Source organism: Ornithorhynchus anatinus, chromosome 4 (genome assembly GCF_004115215.2).
Source record: "Ornithorhynchus anatinus isolate Pmale09 chromosome 4, mOrnAna1.pri.v4, whole genome shotgun sequence".
NCBI classification, from domain to species: Eukaryota; Metazoa; Chordata; class Mammalia; order Monotremata; family Ornithorhynchidae; genus Ornithorhynchus; species Ornithorhynchus anatinus.
The window spans coordinates 135,039,548-135,059,944 of NC_041731.1; the positions used below are offsets into that span (position 1 = coordinate 135,039,548).

Genomic DNA, 20,397 nt, shown 5'->3' on the forward strand with positions numbered 1-20,397 from the left:
CTCATCTGTAAAATGGGGCTGAAGACCCTGAGCCCCACGTGGGACAACCTGATCTCCTTGTAACCCCCCACCCCCCGCCGTGCTTAGAACAGTCTCTGGCACATAGTAGACGCCTAACAAATACCAACATTATTATTATTCTCTGGGCCTCGGTGACTTCATCTGTAAAATGGGGATGAAGACCGTGAGCCCCACATGGGACAACCTGATCTCCTAGTACTGCCCCCCAGCGCTTAGAACAGTGCTTGGCACATTATAAGCGCTTAGCAAATACCATCATTATTATTATTAATCTGTCCAGAGTCCAGACTAGCCCAGACAAGTAGGGCCGACCTGTTAATTATTATTATTAATCTGTTAATTATTAATTATTATTATTTATCTGGAGCCCAGACTAGTAAGGGGCGACCTGTTATCGATCTGGAGCCCAGACTAGCCCAGGCAAGAGGGTGCTGACCCGCGATCTCTACGGAGTCATTTTTTTCAGGCGTATTTATTGAGCGCTAACCGTGTGCAGAGCACCGTACTGATCAATTGGGAGAGTACCGTAGAGCAGTAGACAGGCACAGTCCCTGACCGCAACGAGCTTACTAGCCCAGATATTGAGAAACAGCCTGGCTTAGTGGCACGAGACGGGCTTGGGAGTCAGAGGTTGTGGGTTCTAATCCCGCCTCCACCACTTGTCAGCTTCTTGACGTTGGGCAAGTCACTTAACTTCTCTGGGCCTCAATTCCCTCATCTGCAAATATGGGGATTAAAAAACCTGAGCCCCACGTGGGACGATCTGAGTATCCTGTATCTATCCCAGCGCTTAGAACAGTGCTCTGCACATAGTAAATGCTTAAATGCCGTAATTATTATTATTATTGTTATTCTCTGTGGCTCAGTGACTTCATCTGGAAAATGGGGATTTAGACTGTGAGCCCCACATGGGACAACCTGTTCACCATCTGGCCCCAGCACTTAGAACAGTGCTCAGCACATAGTAAAGCACTTAACAGATAGCAACATTATTATCATTATTATATGCCTAAGCACGTTGATACCGGAGCACTTAACGGTCATTTTCTTATACTCTGCCGGTTTCCCTGCCTGTAATTTTCTTTAATGTGGATTTTCCTCACGAGACTGTAAGCTCCTTGAGGGTAGGGAACAGAACCACCATCTCTGTTGAATGGTGCTCTCTTAAGTGCTTAGTTCAGAGCTCTGCCTAGGGGAAATTCTCCAAAAACACCATTGGTGGATTAATTAATTGATGCTTAACCACTGCTGTCCTCATTGAGATGTAGTGGAAAGAGCACAGACCTGGCAATCAGAGGACCTTTTTTTTTTCAATGTTACTTAAGTGCATACTTTGCGCTAGGTGCTGTACTAAGCACTGGGGTAAATCATAATGACGGTAATTGTTAAACACTTATGATCTTGTGTATATTTGTAGATATTATTTATTTCTCTATTTTATTAATGATGTGTATATAATCTATGATTCTATTCATCTGTTTTGATGGTGTTTTGTTTTGTGTCTCCCCCGTTTAAACTGTGAGCCCATTGTTGGGCAAGGATTGTCTCTATCTGTTGCCGAATTGTCCATTCCAAGCGCTTAGTCCAGTGCTCTGCACACAGTAAGCGCTCAATAAATATGATTGAGTGAATGCCAGGGACTGTTCTAAGCTCTGGGGTAAATACAAGTTAATCAGGTTGGAGACAGTCCTTGTCCCATATGAGGCTCACAGTCTTCATCCCCATTTTACAGATGAGAGAACTGAGGCCCAGAGAAGTGAAGTGAATTGCCCAAGGTCACACAGCAGACAGGTGGCGGAGCCGGGATTAGAACCCATGACCTTCGGACTCCCAGGCCCAAGCTCTATCCACTAAGCCTACGAAATGATCGGGTTGTTCACAGTCCATGTCCCACATGGGGCCACAATCTTAATCTCCATTTTACAGGTAGGGGAACGGAAGCTCAAAGAAATGAAGCGACTTGCCCAACGTCCCAAATCGGACTAGTGGCGGTGCCAGGATTAGAACCCAGGTCCTCTGACACCAAGACCCGTGCTCTTTCCAGTAGGTCATGCTGCTTTTAATAATAATAACGTTGGTATCTGTTAAGCGCTTACTATGTGCGGAGCCCTGTTTTAAGCACTGGAGTAGATACAGGGTACTCAGGTTGTCCCACGTGAGGCTCACAGTTAATCCCCATTTTACAGATGAGGGAACTGAGGCACAGAGAAGTGAAGTGACTCGCCCACAGTCACACAGCTGACAAGTGGCAGGGCTGGGATTCGAACCCATGACCTCTGACTTTTGAGGTCGTGCTTTGAGTTCTAATCCTTGCTCTGCCTGTTGCCTGTTATGTGCCCTCGGGCAAATCACTTCACTTCTCTTTGACTCAGTTTCCTCATCCGTAAAATGGGGATTAAATATCCATTCTTCCTCCTACTTAGAGTGTGAACTCCACAGGGGACAAGGACTGTGTCCGGCCATATTATCTTGTATTCACACCGGTGCTCATAGTAAGCACTTAAAAAAAATACCATGATTATTACTATTATGATTAGTGCACCCCCTGTCTGCTGAGCAAGTTCATCCAGTTGGGGCCAAATACCCAGCCCCCTTGGGCGTCCGACTTTCCCAAGAGACCTGCTCCTGGGTGCTCTCTTCCTCCTCCTAATAATATTGACTGATTGATTCATTCATTCAGTAGTATTTATTGAGCGCTTACTAGGTGCAGAGCACTGGACTAAGCGCTTGGAATGGACAAACCGGCAACAGATAGAGACGGTCCCTGCCCTTTGATGGGCTTACGGTCTAATCGGGGGAGACGGGCGGGCGAGAACAATGGCAATAAATAGAGTCAAGGGGAAGACCATCTCGTAAAAACCGATGGCAAATAAATAGAATCAGGGTGATGTACATCTTAATAAACAAAATAAATAGGGTGATCAAGATATATACAGTCGAGCGGATGAATACAGTGCTGAAGGGATGGGACGGGAGAGGGGGAGGAGAGGGAAAGGGGGGAGAAGAGGGTTTAGCTTTGGAGAGGTGAAGGGGGGGTAGAGGGAGCAGAGGGAAAAGGGGAGCTCAGTCTGGGAAGGCCTCTTGGAGGAGGTGAGCTTTAAGTAGGGATTCGAAGAGGGGAAGAGAATGAGTTTGGCGGAGGTGAGGAGGGAGGGCGTTCCGGGACCGCGGGAGGACGCGGCCCGGGGGTCGACGGCGGGACGGCCGACACCGGGGGACGGCGAGGAGGCGGGCGGCGGAGGAGCGGGGCTTGCGGGGTGGGCGGTGGAAAGAGAGAAGGGAGGAGAGGTAGGAGGGGGCGAGGTGATGTAGAGCCTCGAAGCCTAGAGTGAGGAGTTTTTGTTGGTGGTATTTGTTGGTGGTGGTATTTTGATGGTATTGGTTAAGCGCTGTGTGTCAAGCACCGTTCTAAGCGCTGGGGTAGATACAAGCTAATGAGGTTGGACACAGCCCCTGGCCCATGTGGTCTTAATTCCCATTTAACAGATGAGGGAACTGAGGCCCAGAAAAGTTAAGCAACTTGCCCCAGGTCACGCGACTAGACTGTAAGCCCATCACTGGGCAGGGATCGTCTCTATCTGTTGCCGAATTGTCCATTCCAAGCGCTTAGTCCAGTGCTCTGCACATAGCGCTCAATAAATACTATTGAATGAACGGGAGACAAGTGGCAGAGTTGTCAGTCAGTCAATCGTATTTATTGAGTGCAGAGCACTGTACTAAGCACTTGGGAGAGAACGATAGAGCAGGCACATTCCCTGCCCACAACGAGCTTAAAGTGCTCTATCCACTAGCGTGGCCTAGTGGCTAGAGCCCGGGCCTGGGAGTCAGAAGGACCTGGGTTCTAATCCCGGCTCCGCCACTCGTCAGCTGTGTGACCTTGGGCAAATCACTTCACTTCTCTGGGCCTCAGTTCCTTCATCTGTCAAATGGGGATTAAGACTGTGAGCCCCATGCGGGACAGAGACTGTGTCCAACCCCATTACCTTGTATCTACCCCAGTGCTTAAGGTGCAGTGCCTGGTGCATAGTAGGCGCTTAACAAATACTACGGTTATTATTATTCATTCATTCAATAGTATTGAGCGCTTACTATGTGCAGAGCACTGTACTAAGCGCTTGGATTGAACAAGTCGGCAACAGATAGAGACGGTCCCTGCCGTTTGACGGGCTTACGGTCTGATCGGGGGAGACGGACGGACGAGAACAATGGCAGTAAATAGAGTCGAGGGGAAGAACATCTAATAAAAACAATGGCAACTAAATAGAATCGAGGCGATGTACATTTCATTAACAAAATGAATAGGGTAATGAAAATATATACAGTTGATTATTATTAGGCCATGCTGCTTCCCCTCCTTTTCCTCCTCTTCCGCCTGCTCTTTCTCCTCTTCCTCTTCTACCTCGTAGTCCCCGCCGGCTCCTGCTCTCCGGCCCAGGGCGGGCGGGCTCCGCGGTCAGGGTTAGGGCCGGACCACCATCATCTTATTCCCGAGGCGGGACACCTGCTGACGGAGAGACAGACAGAGACAGAGATGGAGACAGAGACAGGGAGAGGGAAGCGGGGGACAGAGAGACAGAAACAGGCACGGAGGGGGCCGGGGGGAGCCTGAAGCCTGTGGAGGCAGCCATATGGCAGCTCACCAAGCGAGCCTGGCCTAGTGGCAAGACCACGGACTTGGGAGTCAGAGGACGTGAGTTCAAATCCCAGCTCCACCACTTGTCTGCTTTGCGACCTTGGGCTTCACTTCTCTATGCCTCAGTTACCTCATCTGAAAAATGGGGATAAAGACTGTGAGCCCCCCGTGGGACAACCTGATTCCCTTGTATCCACCCCAGTGCTTGGAACAGTGCTTGGCACATAATAATAATGTTGGTACTTATTAAGCGCTTACTATGTGCCGAGCACCGGGGTAGATACAGGGTAATCAGGTTGTCCCACATGAGGCTCACAGTCTTCACCCCTATTTTAATAATAATAATGCTGGAATTTGTTAAATGCTTACTATGTGCGAAGCACTGTTCTAAGCTCTGGGGGAAATACAACATTATCAGGTTGTCCCACGTGGGGCTCACAGTCTTCATCCCCATTTTACAGACGAGGTAACCGAGGCACCGAGAAGTGAAGTGACTTGCCCAAAGTCACACAGCTGACAGGCGGCAGATCCGGGATTAGAACCCATGACCTCTGCCTCCCAAGCCTGGGCTCTTTCCACTGAGCCATGCTGCTTCTCTAGTAAGTGCTTAACAAATACCATAACAATAATAATATCTTTTATTATTATTCCTTTGGCTGGTCTTTTGCGGAGTGCAGTGAGAGCCTGCCCATCCCTCCTTTGGCTGGAGGGGGTGCCTTCAGTTGGACCTGTTCCCTTCAGGTGGATCTGTCCCCTTCAGGTAGACCTGTCCTCCCCACTCCTAATTCCAGGGGCTCTCGTGTTAGTCGTGGCATTGATTCCACACCTACATTGTGCTGAGTCCTGGGTCGGATCTCGGAACGTCAGCTCGAAGACGGTCCCAGGCCGACCCGGGGCTCACCATCTGAAGGAGGAAAAGCAGGGATCTGGGCCCCAGTTTTGACAGGTGGGGAAACTGAGAGGTCATGCCGCTTGTCTGAGGTCACCCAGCGGGCCAGGGACAGAACGGAGACTAGAACTCGGTTCTCCGACTCCCAGCTCTTTCCACTAGGCCACACTGCCTCCCAGGAGCTCCTCTTCTCTTCTGCCCCCGTCTCCGAGTAGATTTTCGGTGCAGATTCTGGCTAGTGGCATAATTGTCATTTTTAGCCCAAAATCAAATCACAGGCACAGGCCTGGCAGGCGAACTACCCCACCCAAAACCCCTCATCAAATTACTTCCCTAATAACAGTAATAATTTTAATATTTGTTAAGTGCTTACTCTGTGCCAGGCACTGTACTGAGCACTGCAGTAGATACAAAGTAATTGGGTTGGACACAGTCCCTGTCCCACATAGGGCTTACAGTCTTAATCTTCATTTTACAGATGAGGGAACTGAGGCCCAGAGAAGTGAAGTGACTTGCCCACGGTCACACAGCAGACAAGTGGCAGAGCCGCGATTAGAACCCAGGTCCTTCTGAGTTCCAGGCCTGTACTGTATCTACTAGGTCACAGGAAATCCTGTGGGGGGCTGCCCCTCTGGTCTAACTTTCTAGGGAAGGTGGAGGTGGGCGAACAGACACTGGGGCCCAAATTTGGGGGCTCAGTAGCCCCCAGATCTGTCCAGGGAGACGGCGGGGCTTCTGCAGTCACTTCTCCCTTGCCCTTTCCGGCCTCCCGGCTGCCTTCCGAACTGGTTTTCGTCCCTTGCCCGTTGGGCTGGGCGGCTGCCGCTGCTTCGGCTCGTGCTTCGTGCTTGGCTTGCAGCGCGCTGAGTTTTGTCTTACAGTTTCTTGCAGTGATTGAACGGCCCTCAGCTCGGTTTCATTCTCTTTTGTTGTGGGACTTTTTGTCTCGGTTTTTTTCTTTCCCCTGTGAGCGGGCGGTCAGCTTTCTCCGGGCCTCTCTTCCTCAAGGGTTTCCCCTCCGCTAGTCACCGGCCCGAGGGTCTCCTCTCCTCAAACCCGGCATATCTTTCATTCATTCAGTCGTATTTTTTGAGCATTTCATAACTAAACACTTGGAAAGTACAGTTCAGCAACAGACACAATCCCTGTCCTCACCGGGCTGACAGTCTAGAACGGGGGGAGACAGATATCAAAGCAAGTAAACAGGCATCAGTATAAATAAATAGAACTATAGATATATGCACATCAAAACAAGTAAACAGGCATCAATATAAATAAATAGGATTATAGATATGTACATATGTATAAATATACAACACAAGTAGGGTGGGTAGAAAAAAGGGAGTGAGACAGGGCAATAAGGAGGGCAGGGGGAACTGAGGAAAAGGGGGCCTTAGTCTGGGAAGGCCTCCTGGAGGAGGTGAGCTCTCAGTAGGGCTTTGAAGAGGGGAAGAGAGTTAGTTTGGAGGACGTGAGGTGGGAGGGCGTTCCGGGGCAGCGGGAGGCCGTGGGCCGGGGGTCGACGGAGGGATAGGCGCGAACGGGGGATGGTGAGGAGGTGAACGGGGGCAGAGGAGCGGAGCGTGCGGGCTGCGATGGAGAAGGAGAGAAGGGAGGGGAGGCAGGAGGGGGCAAGGGGATGGACGGCTTGGAAGCCAAGAGTGAAAAGTTTTTGTTTTGTGCAGAGGTTGATTGGCAACCGCTGGAGGTTTTTGAGGAGGGGACTGACAGGCCCACGTTTCTATAGCTAATCCAGGCAGCAGAGTGAAGTATGGACTGAAGTGGGGAGAGACAGGAGGTTGGGAGGTCAGAAAGGACGCTGAAGGGCTAATCCAGCCGGTATAAGCTGAGGGATTGGACTTCTTTCTGGCCTCCAGTGGGGTTCTGGCACTTTGGGGTTTTCCGTTTCTCTTTGCCGCTGCCCTTCCGGGGCTGCTTAGTTTAGGTGGTGTGGTGCGCACACTCCCGCAGACTCCCACACTCTTAGTGCTAGTGTCACTCGTCAGACAGGTCAGCTCTGTGTAAATCGACGACGATGATGAGAGCGGTGGTGACGGAGGGCGCAGTTTCCCCCTTGCCGTTCCCGCTGAGGTCAGAGTATGTCGGGAAGGGCGCGTTTCTGTGGAAAGTGGTCACTGACTGTCCTCTTTCCTCTCTTGAAACAGGTCTTCACACAACGAGCTCGAAAAACATAGGTGAGTACCAGCCGGTCGGGAATCCCCAGGCTGCCGGGGGTCCGTGTGTGCTGTGCGTCCTTGTGCGGTTGTATGTGTATAGGCAGGAGGAGCCGGTGCGTTGGGTCACCTGGGACTCAGGGCTGTGGGCGACGCTCTGAATCGCACCCGCTCCGTCTCCGGGCCGGCCCGGCGGCAGGATGGGGGCGTTCTGAGACTTCCGGGGGAAGGAACGCGGGCCCGGTTGTCGGAGGACCTGAGTTCTGATCCCGCCTCTGCCACTTGTCTGCTGTGTGACCTTGGGCAAGTGCGCTTCACTTCTCAGTTCCTCAATTGCCTCATGTCGAAAATGGGGATTAAGAGTGTGAACTTGTTGTGGGATCACTGACTGTGTCCAACCTGATTAGATTATATCTACCCCAGTGCTCAGTACAGTGCCTGATACTAAGGAAGGGCTTAACAAATGGCATTTTTAAAAAAAATGAGGCAAGATACTTTCTCCTCTTTCCTTCCCTCGTTCTCTCCCTCCTTGCTACAGGAGAGCAGAGTCCTCCTCAAAGCCATATTCCAATGCCATCTCCTCCAAAAGGCCCTCCCAGACTAAGCCATCATTTCCTCTTCTCCCACTCCCTTCTGCATCACCGTGGCACTTGGACCTGAACCCTTTAAGCACCTAATTTTCACCCGCTCCCCAACTCCACAGCTCTTATGTGCATATTCATAATTTCTTTATATTAATATCTGTCTCCCTCCACCCCTCTAATCTATAAGCTCCCGGTGCAGGTAACGTGTCTTCCGACGCGGTTGTAATGTACTCTCCCAAGTGTTTAGTGCGGTGTTCCGCACACAGTAAGCGCTCAATAAGTACCATCAATTGATTAGGGCCCGAGGGTAGTGATGGGTAGGCCCCCCCCACGAGCTAGGCAGGGCCCCGAGCCAGTGACACAGTCAGAGGCTCCTGTCCCAGAGGGACTGTGCTCTTGGAAAATCTCGCTTTATTTATTCGTCTTTATGGTATTTGTTAAGCGCTTACTATGTTTCAGGCACTGTAATAATTAGAATAATAATAATGATCATTGTGGTGTTTGTTAAGTGCATACTGGGTGCCAGGGACTGTACTAAGCGCTGGAGTGGATACAAGCAAATCGGGTTGGACACAGTCCCTGTCCCACGTGGAGTTCACCGTCTCAATCCCCGTTTTACAGATGAGGGAACCCAGGCACAGAGAAGTGAAGTGTCACACAGCAGACAAGTGGTGGAGCCGGGATTAGAACCCACGACCTTCCGTCTCCCAGGCCCGGGCTCTATCCACTAGGCCGTGCTGCTTCTGCATGGCATAAGGATAGATATAGGATATAGACGTTAAGTACTTTGGGAGGCAGGATGAGTATTCATTCATTCATTCAATCAATCATATTTATTGAGGCGCTTACTGTGTGCAGAGCACTGTACTAAGCGCTTGGAAAGTAATAATAATAATGTTGCTATTTGTTAAGCGCTTACTATGTTCAGAGCTCTGTTCTAAGCGCTGGGGTAGACACAAGGGAATCAGGTTGTCCCACGTGGGGCTCACAGTCTTAATCCCCGTTTTACAGATGAGGTAACTGAGGCGCAGAGAAGTGAAGTGACATGCCCACAGTCACCCAGCTGACAAGTGGCAGAGCTGGGATTCGAACCCATGACCTCTGACTCCAAAGCCCGGGCTCTTTCCACTGAGCCACGCTAGTGGCAAACCTACCCACAACAGGCTGACAGTCCAGAGGTGGGGGAGACAGACATCAGTATGAGTAAGCAGGCATCAGTAGAATTAAATAGAATTATAGATGTACACATATATATATCTATAATTCTATTTCTATATATACATATATATATTCATATTCGATTTGAATTATAGATGTATACATATATATATGTATACATCTATAATTCTATATGTATATATATATATATATATATAAGTGCTGAGGGGCGGGGAGAAGGGGTAGAGCAAAGGGAGCCAGTCAGGGCAGCACAGAAAGGAGTGGGAAAAGAGGAAAGGGGGGAACTTAATCTGGGAAGGCCTCTTGGAGGAGATGGGCTTTCAGTAAGGCTTTGAAGTGGGGAAGAGTGACTATCTGGCAGATTTGAGGAGGGAGGGCGTTCCAGGTCAGTGGTAGGACGTGGGCCAGGGGTCGGCGGAGGGACAGGAGAGATGGAGGCCCAGTGAGAAGGTGAGCGGCACCAGAGGAGCGGAGTGTGCGGGCTGGGGTGGAGAAGGAGAGAAGGGAGGGGAGGTAGGAGGGGACGAGGTGTATGTACCTAGTAGTTAGGGATGGGAAAGAGAAGAGGGTGGGAGATGAGAAATTAATCTATTTATTGCCATTGTTCTCGTCTGTCTCTCTCCCCGATTAGACCGTAAACCCGTCAAAGGGCAGGGACTGTCTCTATCTGTTAACGATTTGTACATTCCAAGCACTTAGTAGTAATAATAATAATGTTGGTATTTGTTAAGCGCTTACTAGGTGCCGAGCACTGTTCTAAGCGCTGGGGTAGACACAGGGGAATCGGGTTGTCCCACGTGAGGCTCACAGTCTTAATCCCCATTTTACAGATGAGGTAACTGAGGCGCAGAGAAGTGAAGTGACTCGCCCAAAGTCACACAGCTGACAAGTGGCAGAGCTGGGATTCGAACCCATGATCTCTGACTCCAAAGCCCATGCTGTTTCCACTGAGCCACGCTGCTTCTCTTCTCTAGTACAGTGCTCGGCACGTAGTAAGCGCTCGATAAATACTATCGAATGAATGAAATGAATGAATAATCGGGGAAGGCCTCCTGGAGGAAGTGAGATTTCATTAACGATAATAATGGTGTTTGTTAAGCACTTAGTATGTGCCAAGCATTGTATTAAACGTTGGGGTAGATGCAAGATAATCAGGTCCCACATGGGGCTCACGGTCTAAATAGGAGGGAGAACGGGTATTGAATCCCCAGTCTGCAGACGAGGGAACCGAGGCAGAGAGAAGGTAAGGGACTGGCCCAAGGTGACCCAGTAGACAAGCGGGAAAGGCAGGATGAGAACCCAGGTCCTCTGACTCCCGGGCCTGGGCTCTTTCCACGAGACCGCGCTGCTTCCGAGGCTCCGAGGGTAGGGAGAGCAGTGGCCTCTTGGACGGGAAGCGGGAGAGGGAGCTCCAGGCAGGAGGGAAGAGGGAGGGTGTGAGCACGGGGTCTGGGGGGAGAGAGATGAGAGCGGGGCCCAGTGACTAGGTTGGCGTTAGAGGCAGCGGGCTGGTGGGGGGTCTCCGGCCCTCCTGGGGGGTTTTCCTCAGCACGGGTTCCCGCCAGGACAGCCTATGCCCCGGGGCCTGGGACGGTGGGTCCCCGCGGCCCAAACGCTCCCGCCGGCCGGCCTCAGGTGTCCCCGCACTGGTTCCGGGACCGGAGAGGTGACATAATAATAATAATAATAATGTTGGTATTTGTTAAGCGCTTACTATGTGCCGAGCACTGTTCTAAGCGCTGGGGTAGACATAAGGGAATCAGGTCGTCCCACGTGGGGCTCACAGTCTTAATCCCCATTTTACAGATGAGGGAACTGAGGCACAGAGAAGTTAAGTGACTCGCCCACAGTCACACAGCCGACAAGTGGCAGAGCTGGGATTCAAACTCATGAGCCCTCATGAGCCCTGACTCCAAAGCCCGTGCTCTTTCCACTGAGCCACGCTGCTTCTCAGTCACAGCTCGACCAGTGGGGCAGGCAGGCCATCCATTCATTCATTCAATCAATCGTATTTATTGAGCACTTGCTCTGTGCCGAGCACCGTACTAAGCGCTTGGAAAGTACAGTGCAGCAATAAAGAGAGACGGTGGCTGCCCACAATGGGCTCCTGGTCTAGAGGTTGGGGATGCAGACATTCATTCATTCATTCAGTCGTATTTATTGAGCGCTTTCTGTGTGCAGAGCACTGTACTAAGCGCTTGGAAAGTACAATTCAGCAACAAATAGAGTCAATCCCTGCCCACAACGGGCTTACAGATATCAATACAAGTAAACAGGCATCAATATAAATAGAATTATAGATATATACATATATACATAAGGGCTGCGGGGTGGGGCGAGGGGGGAAGAGTTAAGAGAGCGAGTCAGGGTGATGCGGAAGGGATGGGGAGCTGAGGAAAAGTGGGACGTAATCTGGGAAGGCCTCCTGGAGGAGGTGCGCCTTTGGTAGGGCTTTGAAAAGGGGGAGAGTGATTGTCTGGAGGATTTGGCAGCGGGGGGCATCCAGGCCAGCAAGGTCAGGGGGTCAGCTCTTGGCTTTCAAAGGCTCTAATCGAAAGACTTCCCTCAGGGAATAGGAGAAACAAGAACAATAATAATAATGATGATTGGTATGGAGAAGCAGCGTGGCATAGTGGAATAGAGCATGGGCCTGGGAGGCAGAAGGTCATGGGTTCTAATCCCAGCTCTGCCGCTTGTCTGCTGTGACCTTGGGCAAGTCACTTCACTTCTCTGGGCCTCAGTTACCTCATCTGGAAAATGGGGATTGAGACTGTGAGCCCTATGGGGGACAAGGGACGGGACTGTGTCCAACCTGATTAGCTTGTATCCACCCAGCGCTTACAACAGTGCCTGACACGTAGTAAGTGCTTAACAAATGCCATCATTATTATTATTATTATTTTGTTATTATTTTTATGTGCCCAGCACGGCACTAAGCGCTGTGTTAGATTCAGGATAATCAGGCCAGACCAGGGGGCTCCCGTCTACAGGGGAGGAAGGACAGGTATCTTCTCCCCATTTTACAAATGAGGAAACTGTGGCCCAGAGCAGTGAAGTGACTTGCCCATGGTCCCACCCCCAGGCAGGAGGCAGAGCCAGGATTAGAACTCCTGACCCCCAAGCTGAGGCTCTGGCCTCCTAGGAAGTAGCTCAGCTTCCTCATTTCCCAACTCTCTTCCGTTCAGACTTTCTTGGGTTTTATTTTAAAACCTCAAACACCCTTTTCACCTCTCCCTCTCTCCCTTCTCCCCACCCGAGTTCCTGCCTCCGTCCCAGGCCCCCCTCACTTGGTGGCCGGGCCGCTCTCGGGCAGTGAGTAGAAAGTGTGAAAATGCAAAGTTTGGTTCCCCGGTGGGAACGCCAGTGTGGAAATGGCCAGTGTGGAAATGACTGTGCGTTTGTTCGACACCATTCAACACCCGGGAATCCCTCGAGGTCCAGCATTCGCACTCTTTGCAGGGTTCGGTAGGGCCAGGCCCCCGTAGATGGGCGCACACCGGGATAAGTTAATCTGGGCTCTCCTGGCCTGGGCACACCGGCACGGGCTTTCCCAGGCACAGAGAGGATTTGAACGAACAGAAATATCCAGCTCGTCGGGTCTATCGCCCCATGGGTCATTTGAATTTGCCCCTGGGTGCCAGGCCGATCTTGGCAAAGACTTGAGAAGCCACTAGGGAGTGATGTATCCAAGCAGGTTTACTCTGGCTTTAATAATAATAACAATACTAATAATAATTGTGGTATTTGTTAAGCGCTGCCCCCGGGAAGTGGTTCTAGCCCGACTGGGGTGGTCCCACCTGTCCCCACGGAAGGGGGCACCCTCAAGTTCTTGGATTTTGGGTGGAAAAATGCCCTTTATTTCTGCCTATACCCACACTCCTCCCAATCCCTAGCTCTCAGGGAAAATGTCTCCAGCCTTTCAGGGCACTTCCTGTCATTGTTCCTGTTCTCCGCCGCCCCCAGCCATTCCTGCAGGAATATCCCGGACGGTTCCTGCGGGTTCCCCGCGGCTCTCCTTGGTGTCCGGGCTGTCCGGGCGGCTGGCTGGGGTTTCCCGCGCGTCCCGAACCGAACCTCGTCCTCCGGGAGCCCCCCGAGCAAGGGGCCGTGCTCGTGGGGAGCCGGAGCTTTGCCTCTTGAGCCGATGGGGTTTTCCGGGGAGCGGGCCCGCAGGAGCGGAGAGGGAAGAAATGGGTGGGGAGGTGTGAACGTGGTCTGTGCTGGCACACGCACTCAGGGTCCACACAGATGGAGAGTGAGGAGCACTGTCCCTTAGCCCCTAAGCCCCCCTTTCCTCTTCTCCCACTCTCTTCTGTGTCACCCTGATCGCTCCCTTTATTCACCACCCCTCCCAGCCCCACGGCACCTATGTCCATATCTGCCGTTTATCTATTTTTATTAACCGTCTGTCTCCCCATGTAGACTGTAAGCTTGTTAAGGGCAGGGAATGGGTCGTTACTGTTATATTGTACTCTCCCAGGTGCTTACTGCACAGAATAAGCGCTCAAGAAATCCGATTGAATGAAGGAATGAACGAATCGTCCTTCCGAGTCAAGGCAGGAGCTCGGGACCAGGCCAGGGGGCTTACAATCTTCAGGGGAGGAAGGACAGGTATCTTATCCCCACTTTACAAATGAGGAAACTATGACTCAGAGCAGTGAAGTGACTCGCCCATGGTCAGTCAGTCAGATCGTATTTGCTGAGTGCTTACTGTGTGCAGAGCACTGTACTAAGCCTTTAGGATAGTACAATATAATAATAATGTTGGTATTTGTTAAGTGCTACTATGTGCTGAGCACTGTTCTAAGCGCTGGGGCAGATACAGGGTGATCAGGTTGTCCCTCGTGAGGCTCACAGTCTTCATCCCCATTTTACAGATGAGGGAACGGAGGCACAGAGAAGCTAAGTGACTTGCCCAAAGTCACACAGCTGTCCAGTGGCGGATCCGGGATTAGAACCCATGACCTCTGACTCCCAAGCCCGGGCTCTTTCCACTGAGCCACATAATTATGGTATTTGTTAAGCACTTACTATGTGCCAAGCACTGTTCTAAGCTCTGGGGTAGATACGAGGTAATCAGGTTGTCCCACGTGGGGCTCACGGTCATAAGTCCCATTTTACAGATGAAGTAACTGAGGCATAGAGAAGTTAAGTGGCTTGCCCAAGGTCATACAGCAGATAAATGATGGAGCCGGGATTAGAACCCACAACCTCTGACTCCCAAACCCGGGCTCCTTCCAGTATGCCACGCTGCTTCTCTGTAGTCACGGTTCTCTGTTCTCCCTGCCCACAACGAGCTTACAGTCCAGGGGGTCCCCGGAGACAGGATGGACAGAATAAACGCTTTCAGAGAGACAGTGACAGAAACTCAAAAGCCGCAGTGGACAGTGGGGGACGGCAGCCGGGAATCAAAATCCAAGGTGTGTCCGAGGAAGATCGGGATACCTGGAGGGAGAAACGAAAACAGCAGCAGGCATTCTTCAGTAACAAATGCATCAGTAATAATGTTGGTAATTGTTAAGCGCTTACTATGTGCCGAGCACTGTTCTAAGCGCTGGGGTAGACACAGGGGAATCAGGATGTCCCACGTGGGGCTCACAGTCTTAATCCCCATTTTACAGATGAGGTAACTGAGGCACAGAGAAGTTAAGTGACTTGCCCACAGTCACACAGCCGACAAGTGGCAGAGCTGGGATTCAAACTCACGACCTCTGACTCCAAAGCCCGTGCTCTTTCCACTGAGCCACGCTGCTTCTCAGAGCCGCGGGGGTCAGCCTTCGCTGGCCATTGTCCGTGGGAGAGTACAACCGTCAGTCCGCCAAACAATCACGCTTTCCCCCTTTCAAAGCCTTACTGAAGGTTCACCTCCTCCAGGAGGCCTTCCCAGATTAAGCCCCCCTTTTCCTCAGCTCCCCCTCCCCGCCCCGACTCAGCCCCTTTCCTCTTCCCCCCCTCTCCACCCACAGCCCTTGTGTATATTTGTAAATATCTATCATTCTGTTTATTTCAATTAATGCCTGTTTACTTGCTCTGATGTGTATATATATCTATAATTCTATTTATTTATATTGATGCTATTGACACCTCTTTACTTGTTCTGATGTGTATATATATATATATATAATTCCATTCATTTGTATTGATGCTATTGACACCTCTTTACTTGTTTTGATGTCTGTCTCCCCCCTTCTAGATTGTGAGCCTGTTGTGAGCAGGGGAAGCAGGATGGCTCAGTGGAAAGAGCCTGGGCTTCGGAGTCAGAGGCCATGGGTTCGACTCCCGGCTCTGCCCCTTGTCAGCTGTGTGACTGTGGGCGAGTCACTTCACTTCTCTGTGCCTCAGTTACCTCATCTGTAAAATGGGGATTAACTGTGAGCCTCACGTGGGATGACCTGATTACCCTGTATCTACCCCAGCACTTAGAACAGTGCTCTGCACATAGTACGCGCTTTACAAAAACCAACATTATTATCATTATTGTCTCTGTCTCTTGCTGATTTGTAATTTCCAAACGCTTAGTACAGTACTCTGCACACAGTAAGTGCTCAATAAATGCAGTTGAATGAATGAATGGTCATAAGGCCCACGTTCTCTACCCTCAAGGAGCTCATAGTCTCCTGGGCAAGAGAGACGGATAAAAATGCTTTACGGCAAAAGGCGGGGGTGGGAGGAAGAACGAGGGGCCCCTGGGACAAAGCACAAATATGTCAGGATGAAATTACGGCCCGGATGCCATTGCCTGCACCTGTCACCGCAATTCTCAGAAGTCAAATCTCCTCTACCTTCTTCAGCTCTCTTCTGCATCGCCCTGACTTGCTCCCTTCCCCCTTCCCAGCCTCATAGCACCTATGTACATATCTGTCATTTCTTTTTTTATGTTGGTTTCTGTCTCCTCCTCTAGCTCGTTGTGAGCAGGAAATGCGTCTGTTATACTGTTTTACTGTACTCTCCTAAGTGCTTACTACAGTGCTGTGCACGCAGTAAGTGCTCAATAAATAGGATTGACCGACTGACCCCCATCCCTCCCAGTACCTGTTTCCTCCTTACCAGTATTCATCTCCCAGATATGAAAGTCTGTGCATTTTGGAGAGCAAGATCCAGCTTCCTTCCTTTTCCTCCTCCTTTCTCTGGTAGAGTGGAAGCTGCCCGAGGGCAGCGAGCATGCAGCTAACATGTCATTTCTTTTTCTTCTTCTTTAATAATAATGTTGGTATTTGTTAAGCGCTTACTATGTGCCGAGTACTGTTCTAAGCGCTGGAGTAGATACAGAGTAATCACGTTGTCTCACGTGAGGCTCACTGTCTTAATCTCCATTTTCCAGATGAGGGAACGGAGGCATTGAGAAGTGAAGTGATTTGCCCAGGGTCACACGGCTGACAGGTGGCGGAGCCAGGATTAGAACCCATGACCTCTGACTCTTGAGCCCGTGTTCTTTCCACTGAGCCACGCTGTTTCTTTCCCCATCATTCTTTGAGCACTTACTGGGTACGGAGCCGTCAGTGGGCTGATCGCTTGGGAGAGTACAGTAGAGTAAGTAGGTACTCTCGTCCCACCCCCTCAGCACTCTACTCGTCCGCTCAACTGTATATATCTTCATCACCCTATTTATTTTGTTTATTTTGTTTAATGAGATGTACATTACCCTGATTCTATTCATTTGCCACTGTTTTTATGAGGTGTTCTTCCCCTTGACTGTATTTATTGCCATTGTTCTCGTCTGCCCGTCTCCCCCGATTAGACCGTAAGCCCGTCAAAGGGCAGGGACTGTCTCTATCTGTTGCCGACTTGTCCATTCCAAGTGCTTAGTACAGTGCTCTGCACCTAGTAAGCGCTCAATAAATACTATTGAATGAATGAATGAATGAATGAATACTCTCCCCCCCAGGAGTTTAGGAGTGCTCAGCACAGTGGATTGCACCCAGGGGGTGTTCAACAAAAACCACTGCTGCTGCTATTTGACCACTGTCCCAGGTGGAATCGTTTGAAAGGTTGAGAAGGAACGGAGTGGCTTTCTCATCTCCTCTCCAATAAGAAGAAAGCATCAGGCCTTGTGGAAAGACCACGGTCCTAGGAGTCAGAGGACCCGGGTTCTAATCCTGGCTCTGCCACTTGTCTACCCTGTGACCTTGGGCAAGTCATTCATTTCTCTGGGCCTCAGTTCCCTCATCTCTTAACTGGGGATTAAAGCTGTGAACGCCACGTAGAACATGGACCGTGTCCAACCTGATTAACTCGTATCTGCCCCAGCGCTTAGTACACTTCCTGGCACACAGTAAGTGCTAAACCAATCCCATAAAAAAAGTAATAGTGTTTCTTTCTTGAGGTCTCAACAATCAATCTATCCATCATATTTATTGAGCGTATTTCTTAGTGTTATGTCTTCGTTCTGTACCTTTAGACTGAACGTTCATTGTGGGCAGGGAATGTGTCTGTTAGCCTGCTATTTTGTACTCTCCCCAGTGCAGTGCTCTGTACACAGTAAGCGCTCAGGAAATACGATCGACTGACTGCCTTTCACATTCTCAGGGAGACTCCTGGCTGAGAAGAGTGTTGCTAGCGTCAGTTGCAGGGATTGGGGTCGCACTCTCCCTTGGGTTTAGCAGTGAAATGGGCTTTAGCTCTGTTGAAGCATCCCGATAATCCTCGGCCCCTCTTCCCGTCTCCTGGCGGCCCCGCTCCCTGCCACACGCCTCCCAGCAAAGCCGCCCCTGGCACCTGGATCCTTCCCCACCCCCCTGGCCTTATGACTTCTCCTTTTGGCCTGGCCCTCTCCCACCAAGCCCACCTCCCTTCACCTGGTCAAACTCCAGCCTCCTCTGCATCCCAGACTAAGTCCCCCTTTTCCTCAGCTCCGCCTCCCTTCCGCATCACCTCGACTCACTTTGCTTCCCCCCCCCCCCGACTCCCTGCCCTATAGCACTTATGTGTATCTAATTCTACTTTTTTATATTAATGCCTTTACTTGCCTTGATGTGTATATATCTATAATTCTCTTTATTTATATTGATGCCTGCTTACTTGTTCTGTTGTCTATCTCCCCCTTTCTAGACTGTAAACCCAGTGTTAATAATAATAAAAATGTCGGTATTTGTTAAGCGCTTACTCTGTGCCGAGCACTGTTTTAAGCGCTGGGGTAGATACGGGAATCAGGTCGTCCCAGTTGGGGCTCACAGTCTTAATCCCCATTTTACAGATGAGGTAACCGAGGCACCGAGAAGTGAAGTGACTTGCCCAGAGTCACACAGCTGACAAGCGGCCGAGCCGGGATTCGAACCCGTGACCTCTGACTCCAAAGCCCAAAGCAGTGTGGGCAGGGATTGTCAGCTGTGTGACTCTGGGCAAGTCACTTAACTTCCCTGTGCCTCTATTCCCTCATCTGTAAAATGGAGATTGAGACTGTGAGCCCCACGTGGTACAACCTGATTTCCTTGTATCTATCCCATTGTTTAGACCAGTGCGTGGCACATAGTAAGTGCTTAGCAAATGTCATCGTCATTATTATTATTATTATTGTCTCTCTTTATTGCTGAATTGTACTTTCCAAGAGCTTAATACAGTGCTCTACACACAGTAAGCGCTCAATAAACGTGGCTCAGGGGAAAGAGCCCGGGCTTGGGAGTCAGAGGTCATGAGTTTGAATTCCGGCTCCGCCACAGCTGCCGAGTCACACTTGGCAGCTGTGTGACTGGGGGCAAGTCACTTAACTTCTCTGTACCTCAGTTCTCTCATCTGTAAAATGGGGATTAAGGCTGTGAGCCTCACGTGGGACAACCTGATTGCCCTGTATCTACCCCAGCGCTTAGAACAGTGCTCTGCACATAGTAAGCACTTAAATACCAACATTATTATTAATAAATACAATTGAATAAATTAATTAATCTGGGGCTCATCTGGCCCTTCACTTGGCCTCCCTGGCCCAACCCAGCCTGAGGGGACCAATCAATCAGTCGGTCATCCACTCTCAGGTGGGAGGTGGGGAGGCTGTCAGTCATCAGTCTGCCTGGCCCAGTCAGTCAATCAATCAGTCAATCAATGGGTCTGCTGAGAGCAGTCCATCAATCAGTCCATCCGCTGAGGGAGGGTAGGCAGTCAGTCATTCAACCTGTCTGCCAGTCGGTCAATCAATCAGTGGGTCTGCTGGACCCAGTCAGTCAATCCGCTGAGGCGGGGAGGCAGTCATTCAGTCAGTCTTCCAGGCCCAGTCAATCAATCAGTCAATCAATGGGTCTACTGGGCCCAATCAGTCAGTAAGTCCACTGAGGCAGACATTCAGTCAGCCTGCCAGACCCAATCAGTCCATCAGTCACTTCATCTTTTAGCTCCCGATCTCAGCTGACTGCCGGACCCGCCACATTGTCACTCAGTTCATTCAGCTGTTTTTATTGAGCACTTAAAGCACCGTACTAAGCGCTTGGAAAGTACAATTCAGCGAAAAGAGAGACAATCCCTGCCCACCCCGGATTTACAGTCTTGAAGGGGCGGGGGCGGGTGTCAGACATCAAAGCAAGTAAACAACAAAAAAGAGACAAACCCCGCCCACACCGGGCTTACAGTCTTGCAGTGGGGGTGACAGACATCAAAGTAAGTATATAGGCATCGGTGTAAATAAATAGAATTATAGATATATACACATCAAAGCAAGTAAACAGGCATCGATATAAATAAATAGAATTATAGTTAGATACATGTATACATAAGGCTGAGGGGCAGGGAGGGGGCGTAGAGCAAAGGGAGGGAGTCAGGGCGACGGGGATGGGAGGGGGAGCTGAGGAAAAGGGGGGCTTAGTCCGGGAGGGCCTCCGATGATCAGTGATCGATGGGTCTGCCGGGGCCAGATGGTTAATCCCGGCTCTGCCACTTGTCAGCTGTGTGACTGTGGGCAACTCACTTAACTTCTCTGTGCCTCAGTGACCTCAT

General features: G+C 50.5%; 1 protein-coding gene across 3 annotated transcripts in view; it reads left to right on the forward strand.

The window, feature by feature from the left end:
* Nucleotides 1-20,397, forward strand: part of MXD4 (MAX dimerization protein 4) — a 55,099-nt gene that overhangs the window by 17,660 nt on the left and 17,042 nt on the right. For 2 of the 3 annotated variants that reach the window (XM_029063119.2, XM_029063118.1), the window contains one exon: nucleotides 7,709-7,738. The exons of the other annotated variant lie outside the window; for it this stretch is intronic. In XM_029063119.2, the coding sequence (XP_028918952.1) occupies nucleotides 7,709-7,738 (30 nt within the window). The remainder of the gene's footprint in view (nucleotides 1-7,708; nucleotides 7,739-20,397) is intronic. 3 annotated transcript variants of the gene reach the window in all.